General features: G+C 42.4%; 1 protein-coding gene across 2 annotated transcripts in view; it reads right to left on the bottom strand.

Moving 5' to 3' along the window:
* Positions 1–13981: 13981 nt before the first annotated feature.
* The window catches only part of LOC124802522 (protein croquemort-like), a 286085-nt gene continuing 281451 nt past the window's right edge, over positions 13982–18615 (bottom strand). For both annotated transcript variants that reach the window (XM_047263365.1, XM_047263364.1), the window contains exon 10: positions 13982–17381. In XM_047263365.1, the coding sequence (XP_047119321.1) occupies positions 17237–17381 (145 nt within the window). In that variant the 3' untranslated portion in view covers positions 13982–17236. The remainder of the gene's footprint in view (positions 17382–18615) is intronic.

The raw sequence follows: 18615 nt of genomic DNA, 5'->3' as shown, positions 1-18615 counted from the left end.
GTCGGATTAAAGAAAGCAGTTCAGAAATACGCTGCTAGATTTATTACCGGTAGTTTCGATCAACACGCATGTGTTACGGAGATGGTCCGTCAATTTAAATGGGACACCCAGCTTTCATTTTGCGAAACACTGCTGAAAATTCAGTGTATCGGCATTTGCTGTTGACTGCAGAACGATTCTACTGCCGACAACGTCCATGTCGCGTGATGAGCGGGAAAACAAAGTAAGAGAAATTACAGCTTGTACGGAGACACGCAGACAGTCGTCTTTCCCTCGCTCTATTTACCATTGGAACAGAAAAAGAAATTGATAGCGGTACGAAGTTGCTGTTCGTCATGGATCATACGGTGGCTTGTGGATTATGTAAGTATATATGGATAGTGTCCCAGATGTGTTCCGTTAGGGTTAGGTAAGTCAAACTTGGTAATGAGCACATGAACATGCTTCTCAAATCACTGTAGCACAGGTCTGTCGCCGTGAGATGGGCAGTTGCCTGCTAGAAGATGCTACCGCTGCTGGCGAAGACATCAAGCGTTAAGGGATGTACAGGTGGTCCACAGCAACATTCACGTTATTTTCACATCTATCGTAGTGTCTTCGAATACTAACACAGATCCCATGCAAGTTTAGGTGGCTTTCTCCCGTAGCATAATATGTCCTCACCTGCCTCCGACAGTGGCATGCTGCATGTTCCTACCAGCCGTTCCCATGATTGTTGACGTATCGTGGTATGAGCATCGATCCGGTGCAACAAGGAACATTTTCCATTGATTCCCGGCCCAGTCTAGACGCTCCGACACTCATTGTAGTCGTAATTCATGAAGGCGTTGGGTCAACATGGGGAGTCGTAACGGTCGTCAGCTACGTGCAAGCCTTCTGCCTTTTTTCGTACTTCGGATTACTTGCACAAATATATCCTGAAACATACCCTGAGTGAAATGCCCTCGTCTACACAAAGCTCAAACCTGCGAAATCATATAACGACGCTGTCTAACTACACTGCTTTAAAGGATTAGAACGAGAGAGGTACAGGAGTAGCTTACTTTGCACATCGTAGTAATGACGGGCTTAAGTAGACACTTGACTGAATTCCATGTACATCCTAAGTTATAAAACCAACAGTAATAATGTGTAAGTAGCCCAGCTTGTAGCCAGATTATGTGCAGTCGACATAAGATGCACGTTCTGCTGGCCAAACCTCTATTTTTTTGCGGCGAGACCTATCTACGAAACTTCAATCACCAACTTTCTCTTCCGAATGCATAAATATTTCGTTGAGATCCACCTACGTAGGGAGAAATCATCATAATAAAATAAGAGAAATCAGAGCTCGAACGGAAAGATTTAGGTGCTCCTTCTTCCCACGCGCCATTCGAGAGTGGAATGGTAGTAGAGAAGTAGTACGAAAATGGTTCGATGAACCCTCTGCGAGGCACTTAAGTGTGAATTGCAGAGTAACCATGTAAATGAAGACGTAGAATCTGAAATTAAAAGGCGCAGAACAATCACGTTCTACGTAAAGCGATGAAACGCCATCTCCTCCTGTAATTCCAACTGTAAACTTACATTCGCCGGCCGGAGTGGCCGAGCGGCTCTAGGCGCTACAGTCTGGAACCGCGCGACCGGTACGGTCGCAGTTTCGAATCCTGCCACGGGCATGGATGTGTGTGATGTCCTTACGTTAGTTAGGTTTAAGTAGTTCCAAGTTCTAAGGGACTGATGACCTCAGTAGTTAAGTCTCATAGTGCTCAGAGCCATTTGAACTTACATTCGCGCCTGTAAAAACATGCAAAGAAAATAGACGAGGAGTACCTTTCACTGAAGTTCTGCAGTGCCTATCTTGACTGCAATAATAATAGCTCAGGAAAATTGGTATCTTGGTTGAAGGCAGAAAGAACATTATGTGAGATTGCTCGATGGCGACTGCAAGGTGCAGCTATGCCGTTAAGACTGAAGTGATGGCAAGGAATAACGAATAAAATTTAGAATTATCGAATATGAAAAGATGTAATTGCATTTAAAGCACACCCTTGTGCGAAACATGCCCTATCGTGACACCTAGGACGTGAAATATTCAATAAGACTTCTACAGGGTGTTTCAAAAAGAACTTTACATATTTAAAAATTCATATAAATTTATTGAAGGAAGATACAGAGCTGGGTTTAGTGCTGTTTTGTCGGGAAACATATCAAGTTCTCTATCTTAAGCTAAAGATGTATGTGGCTTCCGTTAGTTATCCCGCACACATCCAGTTGGATGTCAATTTCTTTCCGAACTCGCTGTAGCATTGCAGGTGTAAATTGCTAAGAGGCGTCGTAAGTTGTTGCCCTAAGTTCAGGTAGAGAAGCCGGCACAGGACGTACAAACACGATGTCCTTGATGAATCCCCATTAAAAAAAATCGACTGGTGTCAGGTCTGGGAATGTGCTGGCCATGCAATTGGCGCATTACGGCCAGTCCACTGACCTGGAAAAGTCACTGAGAAAATCTCGGGCGTCATCCAGGTAGTGAGGTGGTGCACCATGTAATGGTACTTGAATTACGTAACCATTGCGGCACCTCACCTGAACCTCTCGATACCAGTAATATTCTACTGTTTTTCTGTAGAAGTACTTTACATATTTCTGAGACAACATTCAGATTTGATTTCATTAATGTAGAGATACTTTGATACATCGATATGATATTATTCTTATGTGTATTCTTTCTTTTGTCACTATGATCTTTGACGTACTTGTAACTCTGATTTTTGGGCGCGTAAGCGATTATTATTTTAGTGAGTTAGAGTCGGACCTTGGAAAAGTCAAGTCTTGGACGTCATGTTGGAAAGACGCATATTGTAGTTAGCTTATAAAATGTGAGGAAGATCTTTTCAAGTATGTTTTGTATTGTGAAGTGATGTTTTGTGTGTTACGTTATATTGCAACAAAAGCAATGAAAAGAAAGTGTAACTTAAATTCGGAGTGCTGATTATTTTTTTTTTTACATCACTATTGTGCTAACTTTGAAAGGTTTAATCTTCAAGAATGGTTTGTGAAGCGCATCTACAAAACTTTTGAATATAGCAGAATAAAACCTAGGCCTTTTTGCATCCGAGCTTGGAATCATTAACACCTAGATTTTCGACAATTGAGCCATGATTTTACAACGAGACTAGCGTGGGAAACACGAAAAGATGAGTGCCTAGTTTATTTATTATTACACGAAATGATTTTATTAACTATGCTCTAATGACACCTGCCACATAACAACTTAGTTGTTTCCCGAAAATGCAGTATTTAGCAGCGTGAGCAACACCACAATCGTTATTAAATTTTGACCTTTGTTGCGGTAGAGTTGTTAGAACCATCTTGCATGAAATACACACTTCGTTTTTCGTCATCCTCACCGATCTCTGATATCAAAAGTTGTTGCAATATATTCTGGTGCTCTATACCATTGATAGTTCTCTCACGGAAGAAAAAGGAGCCGTACGCTTTGTTCTTGCTCAATGCACAAAAAATCGTTCAGTTTAGGACTATCACAAACATGTTGCAATGTTTGATGTGGATTTTCACTGCCCCAAGTCCTACAGAAATGTGTATTAACCTTGCCACTTAAGTGAAAAGTCGACTCGTCAGAAAAGATGATTTTGTCCAAGATATATTCATCCTCATGTAATCAACTTAATATAACCGCACATAAGTTCCTGCGAGCCGTTTTATCACTATCTTTTATTGCACGTACGATCGTCAGTCTGTACGGTTTCAAATTAAAGCGGTTTCTCAGCACACGCCAAACAGTCGTATGTGGGATTTGCAGTTCGCGAGATGCACGCCGGGTCGATTTCGTAGAGGTTTTGACAAAACTATGTCTCACGTGCTTAACAACGTCTTCAGATGTGCTTGGACGACCTGATGATTTCCGATGTCTTACCGAGCACATCGATTCTACAAAACACTCTTAAATTCTAGGCATACTAGGAGGATCATTAGAATACTTGATACGGAAATTACGCTGAACTGTTGTCGCCGACTTCGATTCTTCAACCAAAATAAAATTAATTGTTGGTAAGGCGGGTACCAGGTTGAGATTCATTGGGAGAGTCCTTAGAAAATGTAGTCCATCAACAAAGGAGGTGGCTTACAAAACACTCGTTCGACCTATACTTGAGTATTGCTCATCAGTGTGGGATCCGTTACCAGATCGGGTTGACGGAGGAGATAGAGAAGATCCAAAGAAGAGCGGCGCGTTTCGTCACAGAGTTATTTGGTAACCGTGATACCGTTACGGAGATGTTTAATAAACTCAAGTGGCAGACTCTGCAACAGACGCGCTCTGCATCACGGTGTAGCTTGCTCGCCAGGTTTCGAGAGCGTGCGTTTCTGGATGAGGTATCGAATATATTGCTTCCCCCTACTTATACCTCCAGAGGAGATCACGAACGTAAAATTAGAGAGATACGAGCACGCACGGAGGCTTTCAGACAGTCGTTCTTCCCGCGTACCATACGCGACTGGAACAGAAAAGGGAGGTAATGACAGTGGCACGAAAAGTACCCTCCGCCACACACCGTTGGGTGGCTTGCGGAGTATAAATGTAGATGTAGAAAACATACAGCTATCATCCTCGGTTCCAGTGAAGTCAGCCATCTGTAATGCAACTGTCGCTAGCGCTCCTTCCAATACGAAACAGAAACAGATAGGCATTTGTAACTCGAGGTTTGCAAATGAACAACACACACTGACGTCAGTTCTACTTAAATCCTACACAACAGTAAAACGTCTCAGGACACCAGCCCATGCCAACGTCCAACTCTCAGTCCCTCTGCTCGTTCAAATTGAACGTTTCCTAGTAGACGAATTGTCCCGTTCGACCCTGACTGGCCCGCCGAAACGACCACCTCAAAGAGTTTTCAAACGAATGCGCACTGGTTACCCGAACTCTTACGGGAATCGTCATCTTAGTTGGCGCGAGTAATGAGTGGATGGGTAAATATCTATTATAAAAATTACGTATGTAGATTGGGGACAGTTGGGAATGTGGGTCTCACGGGAAGCGTGCAAGGGGTAAGTCCCTGCAGTCGCGCTATCCTCTGTGCCCTCGGTGGCTCAGATGCAGCCGGCACGGCAGTTCAGCGTGTTCGGTCAGATGGTTAGCTGCCGCCTGTAACTAAAAAACTGAGTGAACGGATCAACGGAGAACCTAAATGGGTGTCATCGGACGTCCGCCCCGAACAAATTCAACGAACAATATGGACCAAAATGATATAAAAGAAAAAGATGGATTGAGCTTCTGCCATGTAAGCAGGAGGTCCCGGTAGGGGCACACATTTTCAGCTGTCCCCATCGAAGTATATCAACAACACCCGTCGGCAGCTGAGGGTTTGAATTAATTGTCATTTACCTCTAAGAGTGTCCTCATAGTATTGTCCTGAGGGCCTCAAATGCAGTCCCGCTTTCGAAGATCGATTGCTAGATACAGAAAATATTTTGTTGTCTGCGACTGAGAAAACGTGGAAGTAAATCACTACTGAAAGTCGCCTGTGCCAAACAGTTACGCAAATCGTATGGCGTAAGTGGTTGACCCCATCTGGCTCCATAGAAATTGCTAAACGAGTGTCTCGGAAACCTGTAGCTGAAAATATGCTTCTTTCACAAAAGCAGGCTGAATGAAAATAAAGCAGTACCGTAGCTCTTACAAGCATGGACTTCCCTTTATCCTATGATTATCTTTTCTTTAATATGTTTGTTACTGTGTTATCCGCGAACTTCATAGACTTACTATTTTCAGTTTTTAAATTTCCATGTTTGTATTAGTGCAGCATGTGGCAACTTCATGGCCTCAGCCCTTCACGCTATTTCATATTTAATCTTGACGTTCTATTAGTTCAGGCTAGAAAACGAGAACTTCGCTTATTCAGCCATCGCCGCATGCTTATGGCCCACTTCTTGTCCACTTGAGCCAGCTACCCGCGAGGGATTTATGATCTGCGTCCCCTCCACTCGTAGCTCATATATGTTTTCCAAGTGGCGCAGAGAACAAAATTATCAGTTTTGAAAATGGCCAGAGGATTCAGTGCGTAAGGGGCTGAACGTATTTTGGAGTGACTGTATGTCTTTATTGTTATTGGGAGTTGCGTTGCCCAATCAGTTCGTATAAAGTTTTGCTAACAATAACCCACAGTAAGTACACCACTTACAGTTACAAGACGCTACGCGATAACTCCAGTTTTGTATGCATCCCCAGTTGAAGCATTCATTCAATTATACTAACAAAGCAGATTTTTTTTAAAGAACGTTACCCTTTCATTTAAGTAATTTCAATTATTTTTTAAAGAACTTTACACTCAGAACGGTTAATAAAAAGTATACCCGAAAAAAATTTAACAAGTCATTTCGTTATAGTAGCAGTTAACTTTTCTTGAGTGTTCGAGTCATTTAATAGTACTGTGTGGTCAATTTGTGTTTAAACAAACGATGTTTTTATCAAAAGGTGAAGTTAATGGGTCAAAATGGTTCAAATGGCTCTGAGCACTATGGCACTTAACATCTTAGCTCATCAGTCACCTAGAACTTAGAACTACTTAAACCTAACTAACCTAAGGACATCACACACATCCATGCCCGAGGCAGGATTCGAACCTGCGACCGTAGCGGTCACGCGGTTCCAGACTGAAGCGCCTAGAACCGCACGGCCACACCGGCCGGCGAAGTTAATGGAAATACTAAAATGCTTAGCAATGTTTTCAAGATGAGTTAACTAGAATGTATACAATCACGAGGTAAATCTTTCTTGTAACTTGAAGCATGAGCACCGACAGATTGATCAGTCATATGACTTCCTCAGATTCACTTTAACGGTACTCACATTCCGATGTTAACGACGACAATGCAGCCTCGTCGACTGCATCTGCTGCATCCAGCGAAGGAAGGCTTTTTGCTTTTCATCGTTTGGAAACCCTTGAAATATTTTAAAAAGCGATGCTAGAATGGTAACCAAGTTGAATACCTCATTCTTCTGGGGTCTGACTGGTTGTAAGAGTGCAAAATGTTTACAGAATTTGGGGGACTGCAGTGTCAAATTGAAATGATCCTCAAAACTGTAGAGAGGTTTTGATGCACACCGCTCATTGTTTTAGCGGATTACTTTAACCAATGCAGGGACCATACTATGGCTTAGGGTTGGTTCACAGCTTTAGTAGCGAGCACACCATCACGGCCGTTGCTGCGAGGTTTTCTATCAATTTATGAAGTCGAGTGTACTCACTAACACATGCAGAACGACTGGAAATGTAAATTTCCCAGCAACTCTGCTCCTAAAAAAGTAAGCTTCCTTAAATTACAAATATTGTGCACAAACACACCATTGCACCAACAGTGACAGTTGTGCGCGTTTTCTTCACAAAGCTACTCGCGCAGTTCCGTCCAAAGCGAAGTACACATAGATCATGGCAACTGTTTGTCGAGTTAACGCTTAAATTCCGTTACTCACATGTGCCTTCGTGCCAAAACACAACGTGAAAAAAACCTGTCAGACTTAACACTGCTCTTCCGGTTCTGCACTCTCCTGTTTGTGCAAAAGCCACCTGTCCCTCGCTGCCGGCCGCAGTGGCCGAGCGGGTCTAGGCGCTTCAGCCCGGAACCGCGCTGCTGCTACGATCGCAGCTTTGAATCCTGCCTCAGGCATAGCTGTGTGTGATGTCCTTAGGTTAGTTAGGTATAAGTAGTTCTAAGTTGTAGGGGACTGATGACATCAGATGTTAAGTCCCATAGTGCTTAGAGCCATTTGAACCATTTTTGAACACTTTGTGCCACCATTCCTGAGTTGAAGGATCGCACGTTACGCCGAGTTATTGAAAGCTTCCAACGCCGCCTAGATGAATGTGTTGTGCAGAGGGGGCATCATTTGACAGGAGTCACATTCAAAAAGTAATCCACGCAATGGACAATGACTTACACATTAGTGAATGGCATACCATTAACTACTAATTGACATAAGAGGCAATTAATAAACAAATAAATTAGTTACTGCCTGATGGTGTGTTTTTAATGTCCTACTATGAACGCTGCCGCACCGTATATTACTGTTTCTTGTATTATTCTTTACTTACGAATTCATTTTATATTTTGAGATTCGTAAAAGTCTGTCGCTCCCTGGTGTCTAACCTGGTGCAGTCGTTTATGTGAGACGATATTTCGGCACCTCTCCTCGCAGTCATTTTCAGGCGTATCTGAACGTAGAATGGACGTCTTGGCTACTCTGCTCCTCCTTTATAGTCTTATACCTTTCGCCACTTCCCAGTCGCATTCTGCATCGGAGGGAGTGGTGGGGCGACCCTATCGCCGATTGCTGGGTATGATACGACTTGAAGATGACGGTGAGGTACGCCATCGAACTATGGTTTTACATGAACGACTACAGCCCCCTGGACGCACAAGCGCTATGCAAACGATTCGCTGGGAATGCTCAATATAAAATTATCAAAAACTCTGTCTCAGACATCAAAAAAGGCTTGCTCTGTGTTTGCACCAGTCAGCAGACTAAATCCTACTGTTACGAAGGTGAAAAAAGTCATGCGATATCTCCTAATACTGTGTCGGAATTCCTTTTACCGCCTAGTGGGGCAACTCGACATGACATGGAATCTCAAGTCGTTGGAAGTCCCCTGCGGCAATATTGAGTCTTGCAGCCTCTATAAAAGTCCATAATTGCGAAAGTGATGCCGATGCATCACTTTGTACACGAACTGACCTCTCAGTTATGTCTCATAAATGTCCGATGGGATTCATGTCAGGCGATCTGCGTCCCCAAATCATTCGCTCAGGTTGACCACAATGTCTTTCAAAACAGTCAAAACAATTGTGGACCGGTGACAGGGTGCCTTGTCATTCATAAAAGTTCCATCGTTGTTCTGGAACAAGTGGCCGAACATAACCATTCCCAGTCAATGATCGGTTCAGTTGGACCATAGTAACCAGTCCATTCCACGTAAACACAGCACCCACCATTATGGAACCACCACCAGCTTGCACAGTACCTTGTTGACAACTTGGGTCCACGGCTTCACAGGGTCTGCGCCAAATACTAACCTTACCATCAACTCTTACCAACTGAAATCTGGACTCATCTGGCTATGCCACAGTTTCCCAATCTTCTAGGGTCTAACCGATATGGTCACTATCCCAGGACAGGCGCTACAGACGATGTCGTGTTGTTAGCAATGGTACTAGCGTTGGTCGTTTGCTGCCACAGCCCATTGACGCCAAGCTTTGACGCACTGTCGTAACGGATAAGTTCACTGTAAGTCACACATTGATTGCTGCCGTTGTTTCACACAAGTGTTGCTTGCCTGTTAATACTGACACCTCTACCCAAACGCGACTGCTCTCTGTAGTTAAGTGAAGCACGTCGGCCACTGCGTCGTCCTGAAGTTGGGTACTCTCGGTGCATACACGAGACATTGGATTTCGGAGTACTGAAGTCCGTTCCCAAATGATACGTCCCTTGCGTCTAGCTCTATCGTTCCGCATTCAAAGTTGTGAATACCTGTTGTGCAGCCATTACCACGTCGGGAACCTCTTCACTTGAATCACCCGCATACAAATGACAGTTCCGTATGTACGGGGTACTAACGCCATGTACATATTGCTGTCCCATGACATTTGTTTCAGTAGTGTTTATCTAAAGTTACTGTAACGTAAATTTCAGTTCGTACTGCTGCCTTTGTGCGTGGATTCGGAATGAAAGCACTGGATCAGTATCTAGTTTTGACGCCAAATTTATTTAATTTCGGCCCATATTTGCTGGTTATTTGGAACTAAAATTTGTTTCAGGTATTATGAGATCATGAAAGGTTCGAGATGTCAGATTGTGTCTATGGAAAAACTAATTTGTTTTCAAATATAGCAGATGAAATGATGGATAGTCGAAAATTGTGCGTTCCAGCAGCTCCAAAGTGAAACCACCTCCTTAAAGCAGTTGATTGTTTACTTTTTGCCAGTTTCTTCTTGCGCTCGTTCCAGTGATGATAAAGGTTAACTTCCCGAAAAAATTTAAATTATATTTTTCATATTGTTGTGAGACAAAGTGTAAACGCGGATTCGTACTGCGCAACGCCATAGAGAACAGGCGTGGAAAATCAAGCAGAGCCTTCGCTCCGTACGGCAACGCAACAACCTAACACATTGCGCAAGAGCTTCACTTCAGCGCCATCGATGCCGGGTTTGAGAGCGCCCCCATACAGTCTACCGTGAAAGATATCAAAAGCGATTGGATTCCATTGTGACTTGACCAGAGGGAAGAAACAGAAAGACCGACTTGAATTTACGAAATATGACGGAAGTGCTAAAGAAACCACACTACTTCGTCTTAGTAACTTGAGTGCATAATTGCTAGGGAGGCCAGACGGGATACGAGATGCAACCATAAAAAATTTAGACTGGTTAGAAAAAACACCTCTTACATAGTTAACCAATTACACTGGTGGCAATTTCGAAGAAACTTCTATGTACCTGCACACATTTACTCCATCTGTTTTTCCATTATTGGTAGCATCTCGAACTCATTTTCTAGTACGTCAGCAAAAGCTGTTGTACCGTTGCAGAATAAAGTTTAATGACAAACTTCAATTTTCGAAATAAAAAAAAATCATACAGGGTCACGTCGGGTGAATGAGGAGGTTGTGATAGCACTGCAGTGGACCTCGACGTCAAAACCTGCCCAACAGACCGTGCAGCAGGAGACGGTGGTTGTGATGAGGAGCAAACACAGGAGTTCACTGTTCAAGCTGCTGTTCCCGACTGAAACACTGTAGGTGCACACCACTTCCAGTTGTGGCTGGGAAAGATCAAGGTCGCTCACTGCATGCGGTAATTGCCTGCAGAGTTACCACACTAGGGAGAAAAATGTTATTAGTCTCATTACTTTGTCGCACTTCGTATGAAGGCCTGTACTTTCGTATTCCTGCTGAACAGTTTTCGCTAATGCAGACGTGAGCTCTGCTGCAGTAAACGATTTTTTAGCACCTACACAGCACTGACAGTGAATGATGTGTTTTCGGAGATTACCTTAAAGAGTAATTTTCTTTGTACTTTATGGTATAATTTCATGGTCGAGAATGAGGCTCCCTACCTGCACCATTGTGCACACTGCTATGAAAGAAGTTGATTTTTCGTACAACAAACCGATGTGTTGAGCTCATTAAAAACGTCTTCAAGAAGATTTCTTTGATAAATGTAAAATTACGACACTGTGAGAGAGCCGGAAGCGTTATACACAGCAGAAAGTCAAAGCTATAAGAACACAGTTACTCAGGAGAGTTGAATTTTTTGAACAAAGGAGTATCAGGAGGATACTGGGACCCCAAACAACAAGAGATGGTCAGTATAGGTGAGCGTACCGAGAACTGCACACCCAGATAGAGGGGGTCCTGGGCACCATCGGGAAACGAACTATATTCTTCTGACATCCCTAGAATAAAGCAGGGAAGCAACACGTCAGAAAACGGCGTATCTCGTGAAAAGATGAACCTAATTACGTTGGGTTCAAGAGATACGAAGGAGCCCAGTGAACATATTTCAATCTCCAAATATAAAACTTAAGCTGCTTTGGTTTCCAGGGCCGAATTACAGACAAAGACGTCATGGACGCAAGAGCGAAAACGTTGCAAAGTGACGTAATGGAAGAATTTTGGATAAAGGTATACACCGGAAGAAAAGAAGCTGATCTGAATTAACGTACTCCTCAGCCAGATAAAACGAAAAGAAAACGAAAATTGGGTTATGCAGGATCTTAAATGCAAAACATTTCTTTTCGAACGTGGTCTTTTAACTAGAACATCTGAGAACACTTCACCTCGTCTGCCGTCCAATACTGCCGGTATTTCCCGTGGCAAAACTTCAGTTAGTAAGAAGTCTTATTCGCGAATGTCGATGGTTTCTGCCCGAGAGCCCGTTCGGCACACGGTTTTAATCTGCCAGGGCGTTCCGCTTTCCAAGTTTCTTACCTGTTTGTAAATTTTACGAAACAATGTAGTAACAATTGATAGTTAATGTAAGCTACACTGTTATACGAATATAAGAGGATACTCTCCGCGTATAATATTCATTATGGATTTTTTTTTTTACTGGTGTGCCCCACTGAGGACCACCTTTCCTTCCTTCCTTCCTTCCAGTAGTTTCTCATTCTTTCCCTATAATTTTCTCTTTTTTTCCAACATTGCGCCTGTCTTCGTTTTCTCCTGGACACCCTGTAAAATTTTTACTTTTGCTGTGAACATCCCTCTTTCTCCTATTTCTTCTCCCATTATTTCCATTTCCCTCTGGTCTGCTTTAACTTCTTTGATATACATCACTGATTTTTTGTTTCTCTCAAAATTCTTTTTGTTCAATTTTGGTAAACATTTTTGGAATACAGTGATCAATAGATTATTATATTTTGACTAAAGTTCATTCTTGATCACACCATTTATGTTTCAATGACATAGGTAACCGGCTTCGGTTATTTTTACAAAACCATCATCAGACTCATGGCTCCCTTAGGATGGTAGGCGGAGCTCTCTTCAGCTGCTACGAAGTCAACTGAGTGTATTTTGTAAAATGTTAATAAATGATACGTGATCAAGACTGAACTTTAGTCAAAATATAATTCTTTGTTCTTTTTTCATGAAGTCTTATTAGGTATCCATAGATACAGTTTTTTCACTTCCTCACTGTATCTAACATTCGCTCCATTTTTCATAAACTTTTTTATTACTTACTTTACGTTTTCCACTGTCGTGTTTTACTCCCAAAATTTTCCTGATTGTTCTCCTTTCCCTCTTTTCTTGGCCGTATCTACCGAAAGGCTTTCACAAACATGAAGCCACTCTGGTCTAGTGACAATATTGTAGAGCCTGAGTTTTGCTTTCATGGGAATAGATTTTTTGTTACAAATGGTTCAAATGGCTCTGAGCACTATGGGACTTAAGGGGGGGGGGGGGGGGGGTAGGACGTCAAACGGGCCGACTTGGAGCAGGAGAGGCACCACAGGACATTTTAATTTCCAGTGTCTATAATTTTACAAAAATTCATAAAACTTTGTCAGCAACACCAGCAAGGGTTCAGGATTCACACTCATTGCAGTGGAAATTCATAAAACTGTCAGCATGACCAGGAAGGATTCAGAATTCACACATAGGAGTGGAAGTTCGAAAACATAACGAAATGATTATTTTTACATGTGAAATTTCATCATTTTTTCACTTACTAATGGCAGTATTTGTTGTTATAGGTACAGTTTTCTTCGTAAGTGAGATTATTCGATGAATTTTGCACAGCATACTTACTCACAGGTGTATGAAACACTAGAATTTATTTAATTTATGAAAAAACGAATGAAGTGTTATATCTTAAAGTTCATGTTTAGAAAAAACACAAATTTTATAGTTAATTACCTCAATTTTTACCACAGTTTTTAATAGATTTCCTTTTCTAGAACGCTATTGAAGTACTGCGCCCTAGCCGATCCCCAGTCAGCGTGAGGAAAGGAGGAGGCGGAGGGGCCGAGTAATAAGTCTCTAAAAAAAAAAAAACTATTCATCTGGCAAGGGTGGCAGTATCTGGTGAGGGTCCTTGCCAGGCTAACGATGAAAACCTCAACGCCATTGTGATGAGTGTGGAGAAACTGGCGGGAGAGGCCGTCCTTACTTTAGGGTAATAAAAACGCTACAAATTAAAATCCAGATGTATGTGTTTTCGTAAAGGGCGGCGTTTGTACCCCACCTGAGGGGGCGACTGAAATAACAGTCTGAGACTTACGATATCAGTTTTAAATGTGAATTGGCACACACCAGTTTCTGCAGCAAGAGAATCAAGTAGCTTGTGCATGGTGTTTACATTCACCCTTTTTTCTTTTTCTCACAGACTATTTCAAACTATGTCCTTCCAACAGTCTACATCTGAATCAACTGATGTGATATGGATGAGTAGAACGAATTTCTGGAAGATAAACGCACACTTGTACAATTTCTAAACGTATCATTTATTAACATTTTACAAAATACACTCAAAATTCTTAAAAATACAACAAGTAATACATTTCTGTACCATTACAGGACGAATACTTCTCAGACGGGACTTAACTACAAATTATTTGTACAAGAGTTGTTAATTTCGACGTACACAATTTGGAAACTAAACGAACAACGATGGTACGTGCAATCGATTTTGTTCTGTGACGTTTAACATTAATGGAATTTTCACCACGTTCAGAACATACGTTGACAGTTCTTTCTTAATTATGGCGAAAACTCGTTACCAGTTGAGCAGCGGAAATGTTACTGGAAAACAATTTTCTGATGGAAGTGAATTTTGTTAACTTACGCATATCCACAGGAAGATAGCGTAGTGTAAACAAGGAACTATTATTTGAATGTACGCTTTGTTTACTAATAAAATGGAGACTTTAATAATTCTCGATTATTTGTGTATTTCCCGCCTGCATAGCTGAATGGTCATCGAGGTAGAACGCCATGCGAGGAGCCCGGGTTCGATTCGCGGCAGGGTCGGAGATTGTCTCCGCCTGGGGAGTGGGTGTTGTGTTGTCTTCATCATCATTTCATCCTCATCGGCACGCAACTCGCCGTAGTGGCGGCAACTAAAAAGACTTACCAGGGGACATGTCTACACGACGGGACGCCCTAGCCACATGCACATTCCATTTATTTCTGTATTATTTAAGACAAGCAATTTGACAACCGTTTTCTTTTCTCATAAGTTCATTTTCGGGTGGTATCTTATGTTATACTATCGTCAGTTTTTGGTAGTGCCATGTGTATTCATATTACATTACTTATCTCTTTGAATATGGCTGTTTTTCTATCATAACTTTAAGGGATATATTGAGGTGCTGACATCTAGAGCAAAAAGTATTAATGAATTGAACTAGACCTAATAAATTACGAGAGCCTAAAAATGGAAATGGTTGGTACTGTATTATACCATTACCTGGCCTTAAGAATAAGGCCTCTTTTCAGTAGCGATCATCGACAAACAGTGAATTTCAAAGTGAGTACAAATGATTTCGACAAGAACTCTAATTCACCGGCAGGAAGGTTTGGCCTTTCCTGCGCGTTAGAGGGTATGGAGACGTAAAGGAAAGTAATACTAACAAAAGATACCGTTTCTTCTCTGCACTAAGTATGGAAAAGTAGTTAGTGAAGCAGGTGCCACACCAATTAATGTGTTTGTTACTGACATAAAAGGCAATCAGTTTGCCTCAGCAGTGCTAACAAGGCGAATGTTAAAAGTTCTGATGTTTGCCACAGCTCTGCGAGTCCTGGCTTCTATCCAGGAACTACAGAGTAACGTAACAGCTTGGCGACTTGCAGGGCTATATGGGTGGTGACAACGGTATGGGAGGGCTCTGGTTTCAGAGGTAACTGTTACTATTGTTTCTTAGGAATAAGCTGGACCATTACAAGTAAATTTTCCCTGTGTACTATATATCCTTGTAGCCCCCCTTATCTCAAGTAAAGTGGTGCCATTTGTGGTACGATGGAGAACATATTTGGTCCAGGTACGACATACAGGACATTTATCCGATTATGGCATGATCTAATGACAAGAAGATTTCAGCCGTTTAAATTAATTTCGAGTAGAAATGACAGCGTAGATAAGGTTATCAGTTACTGTATTGTATTACTTGTGATTTAAAGAAAATACTGTATGACTGAGCAGTCCGTAATATCGGAATCGTCGAAAAGACGTGACGTATATGAAAACAGCAACTCGGTTATGAAATAAATGCGAATTTTATATTGCTGAATTTTGGATGGTTGCCGACCACTAAAGTAAATTTTGCTTTTGATAGTGGTAATTATAAAGGTGTTAACAAGCAAAACTTGATACGGCCAGGATATACTTTTTTTTAAGCAAAAATTCGAGTGTTGCATACGGACATTTTAAGATGTTCTGTTAGACTTGGAATTTGGACATATTCAGACTTTACTGAAAGAGTAAGTCTTCTTATAAATAAAATATGAAATAATGTGGCATTTCTCGACAAAACTACATTTTCCAGGTAAATATCAATGATTAGAATTCAGTTGTTCTTTTCGATCCTCGCAGGTATCTTTGCTGTAGAACACTAAAACGCCGCAAGTCTTTGGCACTACTTAGTTTAGCTGTTGTAAACAGGTTAAATAGTTGTCGCTAGTTATTGGCTTGAGTTCTCTACGATGTAGCATGTTATTCCCAGTTTTGTTCGAAACTACAGAGAGACGCACTTCAGTACGCATCACTAGATCATGTGTTATATGAGAAAAAACAACAAACGTTTCACACAGTAAATCCAAATAAGGTCATCTTATCGTTGCGCAGGACTACCTGAACTTGAACCACAATACTTCTACTGTTAACTGGAAACCTGACCCAACTAATCTGCTGGAAATGCAGCAATCACCAGAATAACAATAACGAAACATTCAACAATAACACTTAAGAAATGCCATATTTTATGGTTAGACACAAATATCAACCACGAGACCGTGGAAACGGGGGAAAGAGGTGTAATTGATAGACAGTGTGGAATAATTTTATTGGAGTGCTTGTCGATCAAGCCCGTTAGCTGCAAGCACTACCAAACAGTTCTTTCACCAACACATTTTGCCTCTATTTGCAATGTAATTTTCTACATCAAGAGTCACTGATAATTACTGTAATGTCACATTACATTTGTACTAAATCGAATCCTCAGTACTTTCTGTGTCGCGTGAAACACTTTGATTCTAACAAATCGTTGCACACTGCACTTAAATGATATACCCTGCTATCCGATATACTTGTAATTTTATCAGTGAATTACTAGTAAATTAGGTATGTACACTGAATATCTGTTTACTTCTCGAAAAAAGATAACAACCTAACGTGAAGAAAATAAAAAACAACAACGACGAAACGCCCAGTACTAACAGCTGTGACGTGGTAACTGCTTCTCAGTCTCTCTCTGAGTCACTGTCGGTTTTTAGCACCCTGGTTCCGTATCTCTTAGATTACAGTTGAGTCGCTCGGACCACTAACTGCCCTAGCCGGTTCGTCGTATGGCACTCTCAGCTGGGTAATAACCGCGGTAGCTCAGGAGCACCGGCTGTAGGCGGCTGCTGCACCGACGTGGTTCCCGAGTAGCACCCAACAGTGTTTCAGGCGAATGTCCTCGCGTGCTGGTGGAGACGAGGAAGTCGGCATCACTTGGGGACGCGCCGCCGGGCGGGCGCGGCTACGTCGACGACGAAGACGAGCTGGCGAGTCGGCTCCTGGCGGTCTGCACTTGCAGCTTCTCGCTGGACGCCTTGTCCGTCGCGTCCATCAGCGGCAGCGACACCTCCAGGGCTGCCCCGGACACGGCAGCGCTCTTCGACAACCTGCCGACCACACAGAAAATGAAACGCCCAATTAAAAAAACTTACAACGGGCAGCACAAAAACTGGCCGACGGAAATCGCAACCAGAGCTGAAGTCCTATATATCGCTGTCTTGAATGAAATGCTACATCCACTTTTTTTTATTCACCTTGCGAACATCAATACAGATTAATATTACTTCAAGAATGACGAAACTGATCTTGTGACTACTCCGTGCAAGAAGGCGGAAACCTTTTCTACTAATGGAATATGCCACTATTACGAGCGTAGTTCAGTAAGTAATGCCACTCATTTTTTTAAAAGCCATTAATATACATAGAAAAACGGCCTCGTCGGTGCTTCAAATTTGATGTTTGTTCTGTGCGCCGGTGACGTTGTGAACCGTTGTCTGATGCAGAGCAACGTCTAAATGGCGTCTACATACGACTCACGTTACAAGCAGTGTGCTGCTATTAAATTCCTGTGTGCAGAAAAAGAAACCGTGGTGAACGACCATCAACATTTGTGTGCAGTGTATGGCGACGCTGCAGTTGATAGTACAGTTGAGTGATGGGTAAAGAAAGTTATAGCCTCAGGAAATACAGAGCTCCCTGATCAGCCATGCTCGAGAAGTCCTGTCAGAGCCACTGCTCCAGACATGCTCAGTCGTGCGGATGCCATCATTCATGCCGACTGGCGCATCACAACTCGACAATTGGCTCTACAGTTGTCGGTCAGCATTGGAAGTGCGTCTCAAATCATCGAGACTTTCGCATATTGAAAGAAGTGCTCACGAAGGGTTTCACGAATGCACAAAGGCTACAAGATTCAAAGAAAGGCCATTTCATCTGAATTATTGGAGCGTTTTGAGACTGACGGAGACACCTTTCTCTCACGGATCGTTACGGAGGACGAAAGCTGGGTTCACCAATTTGCACCGGAAACAAAAAAGGCAGTCCATGGGGTGGCATCATCCACATTCACCACAAAAGTCACGGTGACAGTCGTCTGGGACTGTGATGACGTCATTCTCGTGCTTGAGCATTGTCCTACAAAAGGATGGTCAGGTCCTGCAGAAAGTGTCATCACTTCTGTCTCTAAGCTGGTCGTAGGTTGTGGTCCAAAAATGAACAGCACAGAGACAGAAGTGATGACACGTTCTGTATCATCTCTAAGGCAGTGAGGCTGTGAACTCACCGCGAAGACGCGAAGAGAGAGTTGTGTTATCAATTGCTGCCGCTTCGCAGCGATCTCGC

Source organism: Schistocerca piceifrons, chromosome 6, assembly GCF_021461385.2.
Source record: "Schistocerca piceifrons isolate TAMUIC-IGC-003096 chromosome 6, iqSchPice1.1, whole genome shotgun sequence".
In the NCBI taxonomy this organism is placed as follows: domain Eukaryota; kingdom Metazoa; phylum Arthropoda; class Insecta; order Orthoptera; family Acrididae; genus Schistocerca; species Schistocerca piceifrons.
Note: the sequence above shows the minus strand (reverse complement) of the source record. Positions and strands in the feature narration are given on the sequence as shown.